Below are 23,302 nucleotides of genomic sequence, written 5' to 3'. Positions count from 1 at the left end.
GAAGGATTCTGCAAAATCCCCATTCCCTTCCCCCTCGGGGGCCGTCCAGAGGTGGCATTTCCCAGTTCTCAAAATTTCCACTACCGGCTCTCCAGAACCTGTCAGAACCTGCTGGATTCCACCCCTGGTCTGAATGTTTGTGTGTGTGTGTTTGTGTTTGTACACTTGTGGAAGTGGGGACTCCAGCCAGGATCCTCCTCCGCCCCCGTGTTGCTGGCTGAATCCGATCCCAGCTCCTTTGCCCTTTAACCAGCCCAACCCCCAGCCCTGACCCCCAGAGCAGAGCATCCCTGGGGGCGGGGCTGACGGGGTGGCACGGCTCAGCTGCCCAGCCACGCACGGCCCCTTTAAGAGCTCCCAGACGGTGCCTGAGCCCTGGGCCAAGAGCAGCTGAGCCGGCCCAGGCGCAGAGGGCGACTGGCCTGGAGGCAGAGCAAGTGGACATCCAGTGGCCCCCCAGGCTGGCCGAGAGCGCTCCCGAGAATGCTCCGTGTCTTCATCCTCCATGCTCAGCAAGTCCAGACCCCGGACACGGACATCAGTGACGCCTATTGCTCCGTGGTCTTTGCAGGTGAGAGGGAGGGAGGGAAGGAAGGAGTTGGCAGCCCTGGCAGAGGCTCTGGGAGAGAGGGAGGGAGGGAGGGAGGGAGAGGACCCCTCCTCTGGCCTTCCTTCCTTCCTTCCTTCCTTCCTTCCTTCCTTCCTTCCTTCCTTCCTTCCTTCCTTCCTTCCTTCCTTCCTCTGTATATCTCTATTGCTGCCTACCTGCCTTCCTATTTCCTTTCCTTTCCCTTCTCTCTTTCCTTCTCTCTCTTCCCTTCTCTTTCCCTCTCTCTTTTTCCCTCTTTCTATCTCCTCTTTCTTTCTCTCTCTCTTCCTATCTCACTATCCAGTTATCACTATCCGTCTCAATCCTCTCTCTCTCTCTTTCTCTCTCTCTCTCTCTCTCATTTTTAAACTGCGCATCTACACAACAAAGTATTAAAATACCGAAGTCGAACCTGAGAGGGAGGAGATGAAAGCTCTGTGAAGAAGGAACTGAAAAGCCCCCCCCCGGGGTGGGTGGGTTGCTCCTTCTACTTCCAGGCTGCAGTGGGGCAGCCAGGGCATCAGCCTCTGATCTCACCCCACAGGCAGATCTCCCCCCAGAGTGGCATCCCAGCTGTCTTGGGTCGGGGCCCCCACCGGAGCTGGAGAGGCGATTTGGAGAAGCCGGAATTCGGCTGGGAGGCTGCCGGTGTTGCCAGGGTGGTGGGGATGCCTGGCCCAGCCTGGGTTTTGTTAGGAGATAAACATTGTGGGTCATCCCCATCCTTTCGGGCCCCACTGAGCTGAAGGAGGGCTGGAAGCTCCAGCCTTCTCCAGTCAAGAGGGACAGTTTGAACCCCTCGGGGTGGGCTATTCTCCAAAGCCCCTGAAGGCAGGACAAGGAACTCATCAAGGAGAGAAGCAACCTGGAACTACGGAGAATCTTCCTAACCATGAGGACAATTAACCAGTGGAACAGCTTGCCACCAGAAGTTGTAAATGCCCCATCCCTGGAGCTTTTCAAGAAGAGATTGGACAGTCATTGGTCTGGATGGATAGGCAGGGGTCCCCAAACCTGGCCACTTTAAGACTTGTGGACTTCAACTCCCAGAATTCTCCAGCCAGCTCTGCAGAGGAAGGGATTACAAGAGAATAAGTAAGGCTGGCTAGGGGATTCTGGGAGTTGAAGTCCACAAGTCTTAAAGTGGCAAAGTTTGAAGACCTCTGGAATAGAGTCTCATTATATTATATATATATAATTCTGAGTGTCGTCTGTCCATTGCATGAGAAGCCAGAAAGAGGCTATATATAGCCCAGCAAGTGGCCTGGAGAAGCCAATGGGGGGGAGGGGAGGGGAGGGTCCGTGACTCAGGGAAGGGATTCATTTATCGTTAGTCATGATTTTTGTTTGCTGCTCTGTCGGGGAAACTCCAACAGTACTACCTTAAAAGTACAGGCAGCTCCTAAGATGTTAAGTGAGTTTTGTCCCATTTTGCAGCCTTTCATGCCCTGGTTGTTAAGCGAATCGCTGCACATGTTAAGGTAGTCACGCGATTGTTTAGTGCAGGGGTGTCCAAACTTGGGAACTTTAAGACTTGTGGACTTCAACTCCCAGAATTCCCCAGCCAGCCTAACTTATTCTCTTGTAATCCCTTCCTCTGCAGAGCTGGCTGGGGAATTCTGGGAGTTGAAGTCCACAAGTCTTAAAGTTCCCAAGTTTGGACACCCCTGGTTTAGTGAATCTGGCTTCCCCCATTGATTTTGCTGGCCAGGCGGTTGGCAAAGGGGATCAAGTAGCCCTGGGACCCTGGAACCCTCAGCCCAAGATCTTCCGTGCTAGAAGGGAGGGGGCATTGAGAGGAGGAGGAGGGGGATTGTGGGGTCCTTGTGGGTGTTCTGTGACCTGGGTTGTTCTCTTGCAGACGTTTCATGACCCAACTAGGGAACATCATCAGTGCTAGAAGGAAGGGGGTGGGGGACATTGTCCTCGTGGAGGAACTTTCCAAAGCAGGAAACCTGTTTTTGCCCAAATCCTGCTCTTCTGGAATGGTGAGCCTGGATTGAAGGAGGATCAATTCTGTCCCCAGTTGTTGTTCTTTTATGGTGGGAAACCGATGGTCTCCAATGTATCTTTTGTTCAATTCCGCAGAGCAGAGCAGGGAAAAGGGAGTTTTCCGTCCCATTGCTATTAGCCACGGTGGGCGATAAGGACATTTTGGGTTCAGGCCACGCGAGGGATCAGGGCCAGCCGAGGCGAAAAGCTTGTGGGAAATCCCCACAGGGTGCTCAGCCCAAATGCCAGCTCTTCCCAGGCATGGCGGAAACTTTCTCCTGAACCCACATCTTTTACTGCACCGTTGAAAGATTAAAGCAGGAATTGTGCATTTCTTTAACGCTGGAAATGCCAACATTTATAGGCAAGACCAAGAACAGACTGATGGGAATCTATGATACAACCTAGAGCTAAGGACAAAATCTCTTGACAAAACAATTAACCGGTGGAACTACTTGCCTCCAGAACTTGAGGGTGCTCCATCATTGGAGGTTTTTAAAGAAGAGACTGGAGCATTCCATTTGTCTGGAATGGTAGAGGGTCTCCTGCCTGAGCAGGGGGCTGGACTAGAAAGCCTCCAGGGTCCCTTCCCGCTCTGTTGATCTCTGTTCGGTGCTTTAAACAGGGACACGGCCGTTTGAATCTTCTCCTTTTCATTCTGGATTTCATGGGCTTCATCCCCAAAAGGTGACGCTCTTCCTGCCCTGCTTGACCCCTGTGGCCAGAAGGGGCTGTGTCCCTCCCAAAGCCTGGAGGGAGATTGCAAGGGGCTTCCTCCTCTGGCCGGTCTCGGAGGGAAAAGGCTGATCTAATGGAGGAGAATCTTTGAACCACAGAAGGCCATGGTTTCCCCAGTTGTCTGTGAAGGTTGGACCATAAGGAAGGCTGAGTGCCAAAGAACGGAGGCCTTTGACCTCTGGTGCTGGAGAAGAAGACTCCTGCATTGAGTCCCTTGGACTGCAAGGCCATCCAACCGGTCAGTCCTAGAGGAGATCAATCCTGACTGCTCTTTAGAAGGCCGGATCCTGAAGAGGAAACTCAAAGACTTTGGCCACCTGATGCGAAGGAAGAAGGACTCCCTGGAGAAGAGCCTCATGCTGGGAAGGATGGAGGGCAAAATAAGATGAAGGGGACGGTAGAGAAGGAGGTGGCTGGATGGAGTCACCCAAGCAGCAGGCTTGACCTGGTAGAGGACAGGAAGACCTGGAGGAACGCTGTCCATGGGGTTGCGATGGGTCGGACACGACTTCGCAACTAACAGCAACAACCAACTTGTAGCTGTAACAGTTACACAAACGGAAAGGCTAAGGAAGAAAAATGGTTCCTTTAAATTGTGGGGCTGCGGAAAGGCCCGGAAGAATCATGGGGGCGTGATCCAAGTTTTGTTGCTCCCGGTCCAGATCAGGCGCACCAGTAGTGGTGGTGACAGCAGGCTCCGCCCACCCATCTAGAGCGTCATGCGTGCGAGTGAACCGGTAGTAAAAGAAATGGAAAATCCCCACTGGTCGCGATGGGTCGGACACAACTTCGCAACTAATAACAAGAACAAACTTTGTAGCTCAGGGTTGAAATGAAGGGTCCTTGGCGCCCTCTGAGCTTGGCAGCTTTCTTGCAGGCACTTCATTAGCCATCAGAGCACTGATGATGTTCCCTAGTTGGGTCGTGAAAGGTCTCTAAGAAAACAACCCAACTCAGAGAGGACCAGGGACCTGTTAATAACTCAATGACTCACTTAACCACAGTGGCAAGAAAAGTCGTAAAAGGGAGCAAAACTCACTTAGCACGTGTTTCCCTTAGCAACATAAATTCGGGGCTCAATTGTCGTTGTAAATCAAGGCCTACCTGTTTAAAAAATTCACAAAGCTTTGACCTTTAATGGAGTTCTTCCTTGCTTTCGTCTACGTGTCCTTCTGCTCCTGGCTGCAATTTCTGCCAAAACTCACCACTCCCCATTCGGTTTTTGGGAAAGTACCTGCTATCCCACTTCCTCCCTTTCAAACTGACCAGTTATCCAATATTACCTTTCAGATGCGCCCCTCCCTCCCTCCCTCCCAGTATACTGTTTCATCCTGGGTGACCCATCCACCCCCTCCCTGCCCAGGCTCTATTCATAGCTGCCACCTTTCTCCCAGGCCCTTGGCAGCCCTCCCAGCACCTGTTGGGGGCAATGACTGCACCATTGGCAAAGGAGCAGATGGGATTTCTGGCTGGGAGGGGCAGAGAAGGAGCCCCTGCTTCCTGTTCCTCTTCTTGGCTTCCTGGTGGAGAATAACAAAATAGAAGAATGGAAAAATAAAGGCTGACAGGATGGAGAATAACAGAAGAACAGAATGGAGAATAGCGAAATAACACAATCCAGAATATCAGAGGAGGAAGGGACCTTGGAGGTCTTCTAGCCCACCCCCCTACTGAAGCAGGAGACCCCTGAACATTCTGAAGAAATGACTGTCCAATCTTTTTTTTTTTGAAGACCTCCAATGTTGGCGGTGGTGGGTTGCCAATTTTTTTACTACCGGTTCGGGAGCTTGTGCTCATGCGGAGACGCGTCCGGTGGGTGGGTGGAGCCTCCCACCTCCGCTACTACCAATTCGCCCGATCCGGGCCAAACCAGGAGCAACCCACCTCTGTCCCCAACCTCTGGAGGGAAGCCCTTCCACTGGTTATAGGTAGTCCTCGACTTAAAAAAGTTTGCTTAGTGACCGTATGAAGTTACAATGGCACTGAAAAAAGTGACTTCTGACCATTTTTGACACTTACGACTGGTGCAGTCACAGGATCCAAATTCAGATGCTTGGCAACTGATTCATGTTTATGACAGTTGCAGCATTCCTGGGGTCACGCGATCCCTTTTTGCGACCTTCTGACAAACAAAGGGGAAGCCAGATTCACTTAATGACCAGGATACTAACTTAACAACTGCAGTGATTCACTTAACAAACATGGCAAGAAAGCTCATAAAATGGGGCAAAACTCAACAAATTTCTCACTTAGCAACGTAAATGGTAGGCTCAATTGTGGTTGTAAGTTGAGGGGTACCTGTAATTTTTTCCACTGTCAGGAAATTTCACCTTAGTCCTCGGTTGCTTCCCTCCGTGATTAGTTTCCATCTTTTATTAGAACCAAGTTTTGCTTGCTTGTTTTCAGGTTCTTGCGTATCCTCTGAATTGTTTTCCAGATGGTGGAATAGTAGAAATACCCTCATTTTGGGCCCCCAACCAGCCAGGATGGAGTTTGACTTCAGGAACAGGGATCATGCCAAAATGTCTGGGTGTTGCTCGAACTTCCCATCTGGCTGGCAGGGTGCAGAGGAAAGGGGAAAAAATCCAGATGGAGGAAGGAAAAGTTGATGCGATTTCACCAGATGTGGGTCCCAAAGAATCCCCTTGCTGCTCAGTTGTCCAGCCGTCCCACCATCAAAGGGTCAGAGGAGAACTGAACAGGCTGGTCTTGTGTGTGGGAAGAGATCAGTCATCGAGGTGGCTGCTGCTACATCTTTCCATTGTGCTAATGCTCTGAGTCACTTAACGGAATAGCGGAATAACAGAGTTGGAAGGGACCTTGGAGGTCCTCTAGTCCAACCCCCTAATCCAGCAGGAGAGCCTTTACCGTTTCAGACAAATGACTATCCAGTCTCTCCTTAAAAACCTCCGGTGATGGAGCACCCACAACCTCTGGTGGCAAGCTGTTCCACCGGTTAATTACCCTCACTGTCAGGAAGTTTCTCCTTAGTTCTAGATTGTGTCTCTCCTGGATTAGTTTCCATTCGTTGCTTCAACATCTTTTTTGTAACGTGGTGTCCCAAACTGGATGCGGTATTCCAGGTGTGGCCTTACTAACGCTCTAGAAAGCGGCACTAAGACTTCCCGTGACTTTGGTTCTATCTCTCTGTTAATGCAGCTGAGGATTGCATTGGCCTTTTTTTGCTGCTGCGCGCATGGCTGGCTCCTGTTTAAGGGATCGTCCACTAGGACTGCAGGGTCCCTCTCACAGTGACTGTGTTTGAGCCAGGTTTTGCCTAATCTGTGTTTGTATCTTTGGGTTTTTCTGCCCGGGTGTAAAACTTTGGTTTTCTCCACGTTAAATTTCATTTTGTTGGATAAGGGCCATTGTTCAAGTCTGTCAAGATCTTTTGGATCCTGAGCTTGTCTTCTGTGGATTTGGCTGTTTCTGTCAGCTTAGTGTCATTTCCAAATTTGATGAGTTCCCCTTTTATTTCCTCATCTAAGTCATTTATAAAGATGTTGAAGAGTCCTGGGGCAAAGATGGAACCTTGTGGTATGCCACTGCTTGCTTGCTTGCTTGCTTGCTTGCTTGCTTGCTTGCTTGCTTGCTTGCTTGCTTGCTTGCTTGCTTGCTTGCTTGCTTGCTTGCTTGCTTGCTTGCTTCCTTCCTTCCTTCCTTCCTTCCTTCCTTCCTTCCTTCCTTCCTTCCTTCCTTCCTTCCTTGTAGATGCAGAACCATTTAGGACTACTGGTTGAGTATGGTTTGTCAGCCAGCTACGAATCCATCTGGTGGTGATGCTGTCTGTTCCACATTTTCCTAGCTTACCAAGAAGTCGGTTGTGGTCCACTCTGCCGAATGCCTTGCTGAAGTGGAAAGAGACTAGGAACGCAGCCTTTCACTGGTCTGCTAATTTAGTCACTTTGTCAAAGAACGAAATGAGTTTGGTTCGACATGATCTGTTTTTAACAAACCTGTGCTGGCTTCCCAATTTAAAGGCAGAGCAGAAAATATTCCATTATTAAGCACCAGGTTCAGTTTCAGGCATACGGGGGTGGAGGTGGTAATATTTCCAGATCTTTATGATAAGATTTTCTTGATTATCTAAAGATCCATTGTGATCAAATGTATTTGGGAACTTGGTGGGTCTTGGATATACAGATTAAAATAGTATTTCTCAATTTTAGCTACTTGAAGATGTGTGAACTTCAACTCCCAGAATTCCCTAGCTGTGATGGGGAATATGCTGGCTGGGGAATTCTGGGAGTTGAAATCCACACATTTTCAAATGGTCAAGGTCCACAAAGACTGGATTAGAGGGGCAGGATTACACAAAGCTTTTAACTCTAAATTTTTCCATTTTTCTAACTTGGACCTTGTGATGTGGACAGTGAAACTCAAACAAAGGTTTCATTCCAAGTTGCCTTACCTGTTTTGACCTGGTGTGATTGAAGTTAGGACTATTCCCTCCTCATATGCGAAAGCCGGTTGGGTGACTTTGAGCCAGTCCCTCTCTCTCAGGCCAGCCAACCTCACAGGGTTGTCCTTCTGGGGAAAATAGGAGGAGGAGGAAGGGGGTCTTCACATATATATGTGCCACCTTGACTTGTTTACAGGACCTGAAATCCCGCAGGGGTCCCATTTTGGAGGTGGTTAGCGGGCCAGAAAAAGACCCTTCCTGCACTCCGTCTATGCCTTGGTTCATTTTATCATTAGAACCACTTCTGACCTCCGCTCCTTCCGGCAAAAACTGAAGACCCACCTGTTCCGATTAGCAGGCCTGGCATAATTCAACTGTCCCTCCTGGCAAATGTATTATATCTGGTTATTTTAGGGGCTTTTTAATTTACTGTATTTGTTTTTAGGGGTTTGAATTTATTTTATATCTGCTTTGTACAGTTCTTTTAACTACATTTTAACCTCCTCCATGTCAATTGTCAACTGTACATATTTAATTTAATTTTATTGTATCCTGTTATATTTTGTATGAACTGTACACCGCCCCGAGTCCCTTGCGGGAGAGGGGGCGGTCTAGAAGCATTAAATATTATTATTATTTATTATTATTATCAGTTTTAATATTAATTTTAATGTTTTCACTTGTTGTCATCTGAGGTTTTAATGATTTAATTCTAGCCTTGTTTTATTCTGTGATTTGGGGTATTGCAAGCCCCTTGGTAGAAATATGGGAGGCATAATTAATAAATAAAAATTAATAAATCAGATGGAATTAAATGAAAATAAAACAAAATATAAAATAAGACAAAATACAATTCAATACAACAATTAAATAAAATAATAAAAATAAGATAAAATAGTCAAAAAATAAAATAAAATAATGAAATTAAAATAAAATAAAATAAAGTGCAATACACGCCAGCAGCAGGACTGGATGGAGGGGCGGGGGATTGAGAGAGGAAAAAAAACCGGGGGGGGGGCGGGGGGAAGAGAATTTTTCCGCCAGGACCGTCGGCGCTGCTGGAGCATCCCTGTTTACCAACCTCCGAGCGCCCCCTGGAGGGATAACGCAATATCGCCGGGGCGCCTCCTGGTCCTGATGCTGCGCGGGAGGGGGGCTCGGGGAGGGGGAAAGAAGGAGGCGGGCGGGGCGGGGCTCCGGGGGGCGCGGACGACCCGCTCTCCTCCTCGTCTTCCCAAGAGCCCGGCCAGCGCCGCGACTGCAAGAGCCATGCTCCGCTGCCTGCTCCAGCGGGCCTGCAGCCTGCCCGGTTTAGAACGGGGCGACAAACGCAGCGACCCGGTGGCCAGCCTGACTTTCCGAGGTGAGTTTCTTGGCGGCCCGAGGGAGCTCCGTCCTTCTCTGGGACGGACTGGGCTTTCTTGGGAAGGGCAGCAAGTAGCTAGCCCCCCCGCCCCAATTCCCCCCTCTGCCCCCGACAGGGGAGCTGCCTTCTCTCCGGGTTTTATCGCGGTTCGTTCCGTCGGGCCCCTCTGGGATTGCTGGACTCCAAAGCCCATCATCCCCACCAGTGGCCCTGTCGGGCGGGGAGGGTGAGAGGAGAGGATTTCCATTTGAAGGTGTGCCCCTGAGTCCGCATTCAAAGTGACAATAAAGTGAGGCTAAGTGGGATTCCGGCAGCTGCGGAGGGTTGCAGAATTGGGTGAGGGACCCGTCAATCAGTCAGTCAAAAACTTCGATTTGGCTCCGGGCTCTTTGCTCTCCGTGATCTTTTAATCCGTTTATAGTCGCCATGCGTGTTTGTAGGCTGTTCTAACTTCTGACTGGGAGCCGCTCAGAGTCGGTTGGAAGCTGGGCGGCTCTATAAATGTTTTAAATAAAATCGATCACTCAATCGATCGATCAATCAATCACCTAGATATCCTGTTTTGCCTGTGCTTTGGGCGGACGGGACGGGAGGGTGAGAGCAGCTGGTAGTAAGGAAATAGTAAGAAGAAGGAGTAAGAATTTCCCAATTGGACAGAACTGCTCCCTCTTCAATGGGCAGAGTATGGGGGTTATGCCAAGAATCTTAGCTCCCCTTCCCCCTCCCCCTTCCTTCCACAGCTGCCTTCTCTGCTTCAAAGAGAAGGCCTTTGAATTGTCCCAAGAATTCTGCCACCCGGAGGCTGTGCCCCATGGGTCCTGCCAGAGAGCCACAGGTTGTGCATGCAGGCGGCAGGTGCAGCTGTGACGGTACCTTTTATGGCTTTATGGAGCCCTCCGTGCCCCCTCTCCTCTCTCCTGAGCCTCTCAGGGTCTGGTCAAAGAAGAGAGCAGCCATGATATGGCCATCACAGCAGCCAGGATGGGGCCGTCTTGCTGCTCTCTGAGTTGGTTGTTTCCTTGCAGATGTTTCATTCACTCCAGCCCTGCTGATGTTCCCTAGTTGGGTAATGAAACATCTGCAAGAAAAACAACAACCAAGTTCAGAGGGCACCAAAGACCCCTCATTTGACCACTGAGCCCTCAAATATTTACGTCATGAAAACTCTGCCTGGTATTTATCCGACATTGCCCTGTTGATTTCTTAAACTCTGCCCTGCGGGCGCATCCACAGCCTGAAAAACAAGGTGCTCCAATCAAGGGGCTTCAGTTCCCGCAAGGTGGGCTTTGAGGGTCTGTTGGGGGAAACGGAGGGCAAGGTGTTTGTGATCTCGGAAGGAAAGCGATGAAGGTCTTAGCAGCTCCCGGAGAGGCTGCGATGGGGTGAATTTGGCAGAAGGAACTTTGTGGTGCCCACCATCACCAGACCACCCGAAGGCAGGCTCTCCTGGGCTCTTCTCGTCTCCTGGGGCTTCAGCTCAGCTCCGGTGGAGACACCTGGTTCTCCTCCTTTTTCTCCTGGGCTCCAGAAGCTGCTGAGACTTGCTCAGAGGAGGCACCCCTGGAGAACGGCCTCCCAGGAAGGATGCCAGAGGTCTTCTCCTTCCAACCCTGGCAAAGGAGCTGGCTGGCACAAATGGTCTCCAGACTGGAACATGGAAAAAGAGGCCACGGTGGAGGGCCCCCCCCCACACACAATTGAATCCCACGCAGTCCTAGAGGAGATCAACCCTGGCTGCTCTTTAGAAGGCCAGATCCTGGAGAGGAAACTCAAAGACTTTTGCCACCTAAGGAGAAGGAAGAAGGACTCCCTGGAGAAGAGCCTCATGCTGGGAAGGATGGAGGGCAAAAGAAGAAGAAGGGGACGGCAGAGAAGGAGGTGGCTGGATGGAGTCACCCAAGCAGTCAATGGACTCCAGAGGATAGTAGATGACAGGAAGGCCGGGAGGAACGTTGTCCATGGGGTTGCAATGGGTCAGACACGACTTTGCAATTAACAACAACAACAAGAAGAAGAAACTTGTAGTTGTAACAGTTGCACAAACAGAAAGGCTAAGGAAGAAAAATGATTGCTTTGATTGTGGTGCCGAGGAAATTTAGGGAGAACAGAGAACATCAGAAAATGAAATCATGTTGCCATGCCAGGAGGATGTCTGCAGGAGGTCAAAAAAGTCAAGATGGCAGCAACGGGATCTAAAGCTGTAATAAAGAGAAATAGGGGATCAGCCGCATGGCTGTATTTTCCGCCTTTTGGGGTTCCACCTCTACAGACACCCCCACGTGACATAAGCGGTCACCCAAAGCCAGCCTGCTCCCCAGGATCAGTCTCCTCTGAAATATTTGGGGCACTTCATGCAAAGATGTAGGTGAAAGAGGCCCCGATCCCCAAAAGAGGGCGTTGGCTCCTAAGCCCTGAGGATGCAAGTAGGAACGTAGAAGGTCTCCTAGGGATGCTCCTGGAGGCCAGTCTGGGAGACACGAGGCTCCTGAAACCAGAGAGCGACCAGGGCTTGATGGAACAACAATAACCATCTCACCCAGCCTGAAAAGATGGGGCATCCTTGGCTGATGGTTGCTTCCATTGATGGGTGATTGGGAGAGAGGAAGGAGAGGGAAAACACGCTTTCTCTGCAGTGCATCTGATGCTCTTTTTGGGGGGGATATCCCTGCCCCCCTTCCTGAACAGGGCAAGTTTTCTTCCAGGGGGAACCTTTGTGCTCCCTTCGCTCGTTCCTTCGTAGGGGTTTTGCAGGAGCCCCCCTGTTTCGAGAGGAAGCCGGTGGCCCTTTTAGGTTAGGGAAAACGACAGGGGAAAGGGGGAATTTCATTTTTGTTCGTTCCCGAGCGGGAGCCGATGTTTTCTCAGGAAGAGGAGTGCAAAATCGCCAACTTTCTCTTCTTCCAGGGATGGTGGCAGGCGGGCCTCGTCCTTCATTTCTGATTAATCAGGGCCAATTTCCTCCAATTATGTGCCTTATTTGGTCTTTTAAAAAAACGGCTCCCTTGATAGCGGAGAGAACGCGAAACACGGCCAGGCTGATTTCCCCTGGAAGAACCAAGAGTCTGGTTGCAGAAGGAGGCTGCACTAGGATGGGAAATACCTGTTTGCTCTCTTTCCTCTCCTCTCTCTCTCCTTCTCTCTCTCTTTCTCTCTCCCCCCTCTCCCCTTTCCCTCTCTATATTTCTCTCCCTCCCTCCCTCTTTCTATCTTTCTCTTTCTCCCTCTCTCCATCTCTCCCCCCTCTTTCTCTCTCTCTCCCTCTCTTTCTTTCTCCCTCTCTCTTTCTCTCTTCTCTCCCCCCTCTCTTTCTCTCTTTCTCCTTATCTCTCTTTCTCCCCCTCTCTCTTGCTCTCTCCTTCTCTCTCCCCCTCTCCCCTCTCCCTCCCTCTCCCCCCTCTCTCAGTGTGTGTGTGTCTGTGTGTGTGTGTGTGTGTGTGTGTGTGTGTGTGTGTGAGAGAGAGAGAGAGAGAGAAGGAGAATTGTAATTTATACAAGTATACAAACATTCATTTAATGACCATTCAAAGTTACAGCTGCACTGAAAGAAGTGACAGGTAAGAAAGGTAAGGAAGGAAGGAAGGAAGGAAGGAAGGAAGGAAGGAAGGAAGGAAGGAAGGAAAGGGAAGGAAGGAAGGAAGGAAGGAAGGAAGGAAAGAAAGAAAGCAATAAAGTATATTTCATGTGAGCTCCCAACTAACCAACATAGAGGAAGAGAAGGGAAGAGGAAGAAAGAAAAAGAAAGAAGGAAATGAAAGAAAGAAAGAAAAGAAAGAAAGAAAGAAAGAAAGAAAGAAAAGAAAAGAAAAGAAAAGAAAAGAAAAGAAAGAAAGAAAATGTGTGTATGTGTTCAGGTGAACTCTCAACTAACTTCAACACAGAGGAAGAGAAGGAAGGATGGAAAGGAAGGAAGAAGAAAGAAAGAAAGAAAGAAAGAAAGAAAGAAAGAAAGAAAGTAAGAAAGAAGAGAGTGTATATGTGTTCAGGTGAATCCCCAACTAACTTCAGCCTAGTTGGCTGAAGTAACCCAAGTGAGGCCCTGGCTTTAACAGCACTCTGGCCTTGTCCGTTGTCCTGGGTTCTCACAGCCCCCCTTACGCCCTGTGGAGCGGTCATCTGTCCAGCTGCCTGTCTCTTTGACCGCCTGCCTGTCTGCCGTCTTCTTCCTCCAGAGATCCCAAGCACCTTTTCCTCCTCTGGGGGAATGTTAGGCCTGGCACTCTTGGGCAGGGGGGGGGGGGGTCCTGAGATTCAGAAATGCAGGTTGCAGTTTCGGTTGCAGGAGAGTCGGGGCTGGGGGGGGGCAGGGGGGGGCGGGGGAGGAAGCCAAGGAATCCTGCAAGAGAAAGCCTGGCGGCCTGCCTCCCCCTCCTCCCCCCTGGGTGAAAGGAGAGAGCCTGGGCTAAATGGGGCCACCTCTATTTTTGCTCCCAGCCTCTTCGGCTGGAGACCCAGCAGGGATCACAATTGCAGTCTGCTCTTTGACCAGCCGAAGGTGGAAATAGCCCTGGAAAATAAGAACGGAGAAGAAACCGCAACATACTTATCCTAAGTAAAAAGAACGTCAAGTCAAGTGACGCGGTGGCTCAGTGGCTAAGACGCTGAGCTTGTCGATCAGAAAGTTCAGCAGTTCGGCGGTTCGAATCCCTAGGGCCACTTAACAGAGTGAGCTCCCGTGACTCGTCCCGGCTTCTGCCAACCCAGCAGTTCGAAAGCACTTTAAAAAATGCAAGTAGAAAAATAGGAACCACCTTTGGTGGGAAGGGAACAGCGTTCCGTGCGCCTTTGGCGTTGAGTCATGCCGGCCACATGACCACGGAGACGCCTTCGGACAGCGCTGGCTCTTCGGCTTTGAAACGGAGATGAGCACCGCCCCCTAGAGTCAGGAACAACTAGCACATATGTGCAAGGGGAACCTTTACCTTTACCTAAAAAGAAAATATTCAGATTGTTGCAAGTGAAATAAATAACTCGGCAAAACAATAAAAACTAATGTATTCACAACAGCGGGGGTTGGACTAGAAGACCTCCCAGACCCCTTCCAACTCTGTTATTCTGCTATTCACATGTTTATTATTTATTCATTCAATTTATTTGCCACCCATCTTGTACGTTACTGAGTTTAGTCTTTATCTGTTCCTAGGGAGATGCTGGGGATGATCAGTTCAGTTTATATTCCTCCTTTAGAACTGCAGAAAAACCAGTGGCTACCAACCTGCCTTCCATTGAGGGCCTGGACACTGCACGAGTCAAAAAGAGGCCTGTGAAAACATCTACAGGCCCCTCACATCCTACCCTCAAAATGTTTCAACTCCTACCCTCAAAATGATGCCATACGGCATTACACACCAAATGGACACAGGGACGGTTTTCCTCCCATGCCATCACTCTGCTAAACAACTAATTCCCACAACCCTGTCAAATTATCTACTAAGATCGTATTACTATTATTCTTCTCATCCTTCCTAGGACCTCTCTCTTCCCACTTATGGCTATAACCTTGTTGCTTGTATCTTTATTATTTATATTGTTTTATTTAGTTTCCTAGTGTGATTTTGATTGCTTATTTAGTATCCTATGACTATCGCTAAGTGTTGTATCTTATGATTCTTGATGAATGTATTTTTATGTACACTGAGAGCATCTGCACCAAAGACAAATTCCTTGTGTGGCCAATCACACTTGGCCAATAAAGAATTCTATTCTGTTCTGTTCTGTTCCTGTTCTATTCTCTATTCTCTATTCCATTCCATTATTCTATTCTATTCCTTCATTCTTATTTCTATTCTATTCTCATCACATTGGGGAGAGTTTGATTTCATTACTTTTGATCTGCCTTAGAATTGGAGCATTCTGAGTGGGTCCAAGAGTTATTGAAAGAAGAATGAAACTATAAAATACTAATAACAACAACATACATTGATAAGGGAGACAAGGTGGGGTCAGACCAGGAAGGGTCTCCTTGTGGACTTCAGCTCCATGAATTCCCCAGTCAGCACCCCCCTATCCTTTCCTATCCTATCCCATTGTATCCCATTCTGTTCCCTTCCCTTCCATTCCTGCAAATCCTTTTAAACACATATTGCTGTTCATCTCTTCTGGGAACAGCTGCCGAGTGACCATATATAGTAGCTGCCTTCAGTTCAACTGCTGAAGGAGGAGAGGGGGAGGGGGAGACGAAGGAAGGGAGGGTCCGGCTGCAGCTGCCCCAGACGGACCTTCCACCAGCCTTTGGCCCTGGAGTCCCTTCTATTGTTCTGGGGTCCTGATTTAGGAGTCACTTCCTTTTCCTTTGGGATGTTCCAGCAGTGCCCGGCGTTGGCCAAGGCGCTTGGCCCAACCTCCAAGGGGCTCTCCGTGTTTCGGCCGGAGCTGAGACGCTTTGCTTAATTTATGGGCTGGTCGAAGGAAACATTCGGCACGTAAGAGAGCAGCCCAAGATAGAATTTGGAGCAACTGCCAGATGAGCTGTGTTAACCCTCTCCAAGCAACGGCTTCCAATTCAGACAAAGCTAGTTTGACCATCCAAGATTCACCTGTAAGCAAGGGGTCCCAGGACCCTGGACGTGTCCCCACATTACAAAAAATAGGTTGAGACTTTGGGGAAAGTGCAGAGAAGAGCAACTGGGAGGTTAAAAGGCCTGGAGACCAAAACATACGAAGGACGGTTGCAGGATTTGGGTTTGGCCAGTCTAGAGAAAAGAAGGACTGGGGGGGACATGAGAGCAGCCTTCCAGTATTTGAGGGGCTTCTACCAAGAAGGGGGTGGGGTTTGCAGGAGGAGGAGCATAAAGCAAAGGACTGAGGGGCCCTTGATCCTCTCCGAGCTTGGTGGTTTTCTTGCAGATGTTTCATGACCCAACTAGGTAACATCATCAGTGCTAGAAGGGAGGGGTGTGTGTTCTCTATTTGCACACAGGGGCCTTGCCAGCATTGTTGGGAATGTTGCTTTCTTCTTGGTGTCAACTTTTGTTGATAGGTTCCGCAGCTACGGGGATTCCTACTGATAATCCTCTACTTACGACCGCAATTGGGATCAGAATTTGTATTGCTAAGCAAGAACGGTTGTTAAGCGAATCACATTCAGATAGTACATGGACCAAATCCTTTGCTCTGACTTCCCTCCACCCCCGACTTCTGACTGCAAGAATATTTTTGGAACTGTGTGTGTGTGTGTGTGTGTGTGCCCGTGCACTCATCTTGCTCACTCGCTCTGCTCTCTTTTAGGAGTGAAAAAGAGAACAAAGGTGATCAAGAACAACACCAACCCCGTCTGGAACGAGGTGAGTCTGTCTCTGGCACCATCCGAACACAGATCTCAAAATCTGCATGTTTGTCTTCCTTCCTCCGAGCGACCCATTAAGCCAGGGGTTCTCAACCTTCCCAATGCCGCGACCCTTTAATACAGTTCCTCATGCTGTAGTGACCCCCCCCAACCGTAAAATTGGTGTCTCGGTTCCTAAGACCATCGAAAATATGTGTTTTCCGATAGTCTTAGGCGACCCCTGTGAAAGGGTCGTTCAGCCCCCAAAGGGGTCCCGACCCACAGGTTGAGAACTGCCGCATTAAGCAGCAGGTCCATCCCTTTTAGGCAGGGAGAATGAGGCCCACATGAAAAATCAAATTGTTATTATGGTCCCAGGGCAGAATTATAAAGAAGAAGCATTAAAAATCATAATGATAATAAAAAAGACCACAATATATTCCAATTACTGGTGGATGGTCAGTGGGCAGTCAAAACTCCCCTAATTTTGCAGACAGTTTAACACATTTTATATGCAGATATAACACATTTGGAGAAAAAAAAAGGAAATTGGAAAGGAAGAAAGCTAAAAAATAAGTAGATAATATAGTTAGAAACAGATATAAATAAGATGAAAACTGTTAGCATGTGTATGAGAATAATGATGTTTAATGTTGATATGATATTACCAGAAGATATTAAGAAGAAAAATGGAGAGTTCCATAACGTTTAAATGCTTAATATATTATAATACTAAACTTAGAGAAAGAATGTTAATATGAAAGTGAAAGATGTGGCAAAAGAGGAACGATGTTACACAGAGGTGTTTGTACCCAGACGGTGCACTGTGTAAGGAAAGATGGAATGTTTGTTTTTGTAACTAAAAAATAATAAAACTGTAAAAAAGAAGAAGTTACATCGGGGGAATAAAAGTGAGGAAGGAGAGAGGAAGAAAAGGAAAAAGAAGCATTGACTTCTGACTCTCTCTGTTAAAGTAGAATAAGTCCTTAACAACAAATTAGAACGTCTTGATTTACCATAACAGCATGAAAATTGATCAATCTCATCTGCAAAACCCCAAATCAAAGTTTCATTCTTTTCCACATCAAGCCTGATGTTCAGAAGCGGTTTCCACGTGGAAACAAAAGAAGGAATGTTCTTTTCTTTAATCCAAATGGTCAGTTTTGCCATTTCAGCCAACTCCATCCGCTTCTACACCCTTTACTCATCCGTGGTAGAGATCAAAGTGTCCTTCCATTTTGGGGCATACAGTAGTCTTGCTGCTGTCAACATATATATATTAAAAAAGGTATGGAGACTCTAGAAAGAGTGCAGAGAAGAGCAACAAAGATGATTAGGGGACTGGAGACTAAAACATATGAAGAACGGTTGCAAGAACTAGGTATGTCTAGCTTAATAGAAAGAAGGACATGGGGAGACATGATAGCAGTCTTCCAATATCTCAGGGGCTGCCACAAAGAAGAGGGAGTCAAACTATTATCCAAGGCACCTGAGGGCAGAACAAGAAGCAATGGGTGGAAACTAATCAAGGAGAGAAGCAACTTAGAACTGAGGAGAAACTTCCTGACAATGAGAACAATTAACCAGTGGAACAGAAGTTGCCTCCAGAAGTTGTGAATGCCCCAACACTGGAAGTCTTTAAGAAGACATTGGACTGAAATGATGTACGGTTTCCTGCCTAAGCAGAGTGGTTGGACTAGAAGTCCTCCAAGGTCCCTTCCAACTCTTCTATTCTATTCTATTCTATTCTATTCTATTCTATTCTATTCTATTCTATTCTATTCTATTCTATTCTATTCTCTTCTATTCTATTCTATTCTATTCTATTCTATTCTATTCTATTCTATTCTATATATAGTGTCAAAAGTTTCAATTTTTTCTCCGCTTCTTTTTCTTCTTCTAGCCTTCCTCACTTTTCTTTCCTCCTTTCCCTTCCCCCTCACTGTCCTCTTATTTGCTTTTGTATTTTATAATACTTTATAACTTAATAAAAAACTATTGGATATTCAAAGAAATTACGTTGGGCCAATCCAATAACAAGCAATGGCACATGGAATGTTTGGGGTTTCCTGAGAATTTCAGCAGGGGAGGCATTATGAAGTGGGCGTACTGGATCCCTACAGAAGTTACAGTATGCTGGTGGTCCTCGGCCTATGACCACAAATGAGCCCAAAATGTCAGTTGTCAAATGAGACAGCTTTGCCCCCATTTTACGACTTTTCTTGCCACCGTTGTTAAGTGAATCACCGCAGTCTTTGAATTAGTCACCCGTTGTAGGGCAAATCTGGCTTCCCCATTGACACTGCTTGGTCAGAAAAGTGACCTCAGGACGCTGCAATCGTCGTAAATATGAGTCCGGTCACCAGGCGTCCAAATTCTGACTGCGGGGAAGCTGCAACGGTCGTTAAGTGTGAAAACCGGCCATCAGTCGCTTTTTCCATAAGGAACTTTGAACTGTCACTAAATGAACCATTGTAAATAGAGGACTACCTGACCTGTAAGTAAAGCGGTTTTTACCATTTTATGAAATAGAAGGGATTCCATCCCCTGGGATGCCCCTCGTGAAATAGTTCCCGCCTGCAGCTCCTGCCCCGTCTTTGCTGCTCCTCGTGAGTTGTGTGTTTGTGATTACTTCAAAGTTTTCTAGATGCCCCTCCGAACAACCCCCCCCCCCCAATGTCAGTTTCTGTTCCCCTGGGGAAGCCAGGATTGTCAGCTTCCTCTCTTTATCATCCCTTCCTCTTCCTTCTCCCCGGGAACACTTAACTTCACCCTTAAAGCGAGACAATAAAGAGAGAAGTGTTTAGAACTAAATTAGGGTTTCCTTTGGCAGGGACACACCCTGACAATAGTGTCTGTTTATCACACATCCTCTTAGGAGTAGGAAACTTTTAGGTCATCTGGCTGGGAATCTGAGTTGCTGATTAAATTTCCTTGGGGGCAGGGGGGAGGGTGGGAGGAAATCAGTGAGGAGGACCGAAAGCTTTGTCCAGAGCTGGGCACCCATTGCTGCTTTCGGTGAACTGAAATGGGGGACCTTTTGAGGTGACGTGATAAGCAGTCTTGCAATGTCTGAGGGGCTGCCCCAAAGAAGGGGGAGGGGCTCCACCTATTCTCCAAAGCACCCGAAGGCGGGACGAGAAGCAACGGATGGAAACTCCTCAAGGAGAGAAGCATTTGAGGGATTTGGGGAGAAACTTCCTGACAGTGGGGACAATTGACCAGAGGGACGCCTTGACTTCAGAAGTTGTGGGCTCTCCATCACTGGAGGCTTTTAAGAAGAGACTGAACAGCCTCTTGTCTGAAATGATAAAGGTTCTCCTACTTGAGCAGGGGGCTGGACTAGAAGACCTCCAAGGTCCCTTCCACCTCTGTTATTCTGCCCTTGATTGGTTTCCATCCGTTGCTTCTCGTCCTGCCTTTGGGTGCCTTGGAGAATAGGTGGACCCCCTCTTCTCAGTGGCATCCCCCCCCCCCAATATTGGAATCTTATCTGCTTATCATGTTACCCCCTAGTCCTTCTTTGCCATGTTGAGTTCCAACACTATTGAGGATTGACCAGGTCTTATGGGGTGGCTTGAGTCCTTTTGGTTCAGCATCTGCTAAATCGATCGATCAATCAATCAATGAACCAACCAACCTACTTCAGATTCAATTTCTGTTCTGAACTTCCTCCAACATTTCTCCCGTCTTCTCTTAGGGCTTCGAGTGGGACCTGAAAGGTGTCCCATTGGACCAGAATGCTGAGCTCCATGTGGTGGTCAAGGATCATGAAACCATGGGCAGAAACAGGTGGGGCTCCCAGGAATGTATGTCTTTGCGTGTGTCCGTTGGAATTTATGGTTGACATGCACTTTCATGGAACAGCTACAGTGATATTTAGACTCTAGATGGCAGCGTTTACAAGTTTGGACTTGTGGTATCTAGCGTACTCTATGCTCTTTTGTTAGAGTTCAATACCAGTAATTGAGCAGTAAATCACATGGTGGCTGTGCTCTGTGTGTGCTCTGTGTGGTGCTCTGTATAAACAGAACGTCTAACAGCGTCACAAAAACGTCAATATGGTGAACACCAAGGTGTGAACAGAGCCCCACTTGGGGTTCGTCTCTGCTTTGCAGAGTTTATTAGCTGGTTCTCACTTTGACCTAGAGCGTGTAGAACTGTTTGCTCCTCACTTTGAAAATACTGTCTGTTGAGCATGTGCAGAGGGCGCTATAGATTTTCACAGGTGTAGGTATGCTGGTTTTGTTGTATTCAGGTCTTTTCCCGTGTAAGATTGAGATTGTCTTGGCAACGTTTCGGTGAGATCTCACTCGCCATCTTCAGGCTGGGTTTTGGGCTTAAAGCGTGATCGGAGCTGCTGTCTTTCTATAAATCTTGGTGGGGGTGTGTGTGGAGTGCTGGCTTTGTTTCAGTAAGTGGAATGATTGGTTGTGTGGTTATAACATGGTTGGTAGATTGGTGCTGATTGGTGTTGGCTGTGTGTCCGTTGTTGTTTCGTGTTGTAACAGCTTGGGTGGTGGGTGGGGCTTGTTTGTTGAAACAGCCCTAGTCGACAAACTATAAAAACTGTGTACAAAAATGAAAAATTTGGAAGGAGGCCAGGTTGATTGAATGCTGCTTAAATGACTGTATTTAAAAAGGTAAAAAGAAAGTTGCAAAAACTCATCTGGCTCAAAGCATTTGACTTCTCTGGAAATGGGTCATGAATTTGCACCCAAATTTCAGGAGAATCAACAGCGGCTATTGCTATATGTCTATAAACAAAATGAGAGCAATACACATAAAGTACATATTATATATGTATAAAATATGTATGTAAAATGAGAGCAAACCCCATTCCCTTCTAGTCCTGATCATGTTCTCTAGTTGGGTCATGAAACGTCTGCCAGAAAACAGCTGAGCTCAGAGAGCACCAAGGACCCCACAGTCTTTTTCCTTCCCCCACTCCTCCCTCCTTGTCTCCACAATCCCCCTTCCCTTCTAGCCCTGATGTTGTTCCCTAGTTGGGTCATGAAACGTCTGCAAGAAAGCCATCAGCCTCAAGGACCTGTCATTTCAACCTCGAGCCACATTTTTCCTGCCGCTTTGACTTTTCTTGACCATCTGCAAAAGTTAAACCTGGTGCCAAAAGCTGGGTCAGACTGGACCTCCCCCCCCCCCGTGACGGGCGAGGCCCTGAAATGTCCCTTCCCAAAGGGAAGGACGAAGCCCCTGGGGGGTGGGGGGGTGTCCCCCCTTCTCCTGCTCCCTGGAACTGAGCAGGGGGGAGCCTCTTTTGGGGCGCTCCCTGGGAGATCCCCTGGTCCCTCCAGCCCAGCCAGGCCAAAGCAACAGGAAGGGGCTTTGGGGGGGGAAACGTCTCCGTCTCCGCTAAACAATGCTGGGAAACGAGAAGGGAAGTGACCCCTGGAGGACCCAAGGATTCTGCCCGTCTCCTGGCTAGAAATGACTCTGGGGATGGCTTTGGCCACGGCTGGAACAGGAGCAAAGTGTCCCGCAAGACTATCCCCCCCCTTCCTTTTCAAAGCCAGTCTTGGAAAAATTCCATGTTTCCTGCCCAGGTTAATTCCTCGTCAGGAGGGTCCATTTATGGGATTTGGTTGATAAACTGAGATTTGGGGGAAAATGTTTTTCCTGCTTCCTGGATTATCCACATATCAGAGTTTAAGCTGAAAGCAGAGAGTAGTGGTCAAAAACAGATCATGCCAGACTAATCTTATGGCATTCTTTGATAATGTGACAAAATTAGTGGACCAGAGGAATGCCGTCGATATAGTTTACTTGGACTTCAGTAAGGCTTTTGATAAGGTAGACCATAACCTACTACTAGATAAAGTAGAAGAATGTGGGTTAGACAGCATCACCACCAGATGGATTGGTAACTGGCTGACCAACCACACTCAACGTGTAGTCCTCAATGGAACTGCATCTACATGGAGGGAAGTATGCAGTGGAGTACCCCAAGGCTCTGTTTTAGGCCCAGTACTCTTCAACATCTTCATCAATGATTTGGATGAGGGAATAAATGGGGAACTCATCAAATTTGCAGATGACACCAAGCTGGCAGGAATAGCCAACGCTCCAGAAGATAGGCTTAAGATACAGAAGGATCTTGACAAACTTGAACATTGGGCACTATCTAATAAAATGAAATTCAATGGTGAAAAGACTAAGGTTCTACATTTAGGCAGCAAAAACGGAATGCACAGGTACAGTATAGGTGATACCTTACTCAGTAGTAGTAACTGTGAAAGGGATCTTGGAGTCCTAGTGGACAACCATTTAAATATGAGCCAGCAGTGTGCAGCAGCTGCCAAAAAAGCCAACACAGTTCTAGGCTGCATCAACAGAGGGAGAGAATCAAGGTCACATGAAGGGTTAATACCACTTTACAAGGCCTTGGGAAGGCCACACTTGGAATACTGCATTCAGTTTTGGTCGCCACGATGTAGAAAAGATGTGGAGACTCTAGAAAGAGTGCAGAGAAGAGCAACAAAGATGATTAGGGGACTGGAGACTAAAACATATGAAGAACGGTTGCAGGAACTAGGTATGTTTAGCTTAAGAGAAAGAAGGACTAGGGGAGACATGATAGCATTATTCCAATATCTCAGGGGTTGCCACAAAGAAGAGGGAGTCAAGCTATTCTCCAAGGCACCTGAGGGCAGAACAAGAAGCAATGGGTGGAAACTAATCAAGGAGAGAAGCAACTTAGAACTGAGAGAAACTTCCTGACAGTTAGAACAATTAACCACTGGAACAGCTTGACACCAGAATTTGTGGTTGCCTCATCACTGGAAGTCTTTAAGAAGATGTTGGATAGCCATTTGTCTGAGGTGGTGTAGGGTTTCCTGCCTAGGCAGGGGGTTGGACTAGAAGACCTCCAAAGTCCCTTCCAACTCTGCTATTGTATTGTGTTGCATTATAAAATATATATAATGTATATATGTA

The 23,302-nt window shown here is 47.9% G+C and overlaps 1 protein-coding gene across 1 annotated transcript in view; it reads left to right on the top strand.

Moving 5' to 3' along the window:
* The first annotated feature begins 343 nt into the window (after positions 1–343).
* The window catches only part of DYSF (dysferlin), a 123,448-nt gene continuing 100,489 nt past the window's right edge, over positions 344–23,302 (top strand). The window contains exons 1-3 of the mRNA XM_081960009.1: positions 344–571; positions 16,312–16,367; positions 20,049–20,140. Of these exons, the coding sequence (XP_081816135.1) occupies positions 484–571; positions 16,312–16,367; positions 20,049–20,140 (236 nt within the window). The 5' untranslated portion in view covers positions 344–483. The remainder of the gene's footprint in view (positions 572–16,311; positions 16,368–20,048; positions 20,141–23,302) is intronic.

Source organism: Natrix helvetica (genome assembly GCF_964273705.1).
Source record: "Natrix helvetica genome assembly, chromosome: 7".
NCBI classification, from domain to species: domain Eukaryota; kingdom Metazoa; phylum Chordata; class Lepidosauria; order Squamata; family Natricidae; genus Natrix; species Natrix helvetica.
This window is presented reverse-complemented; position numbering and strand designations above follow the sequence as displayed.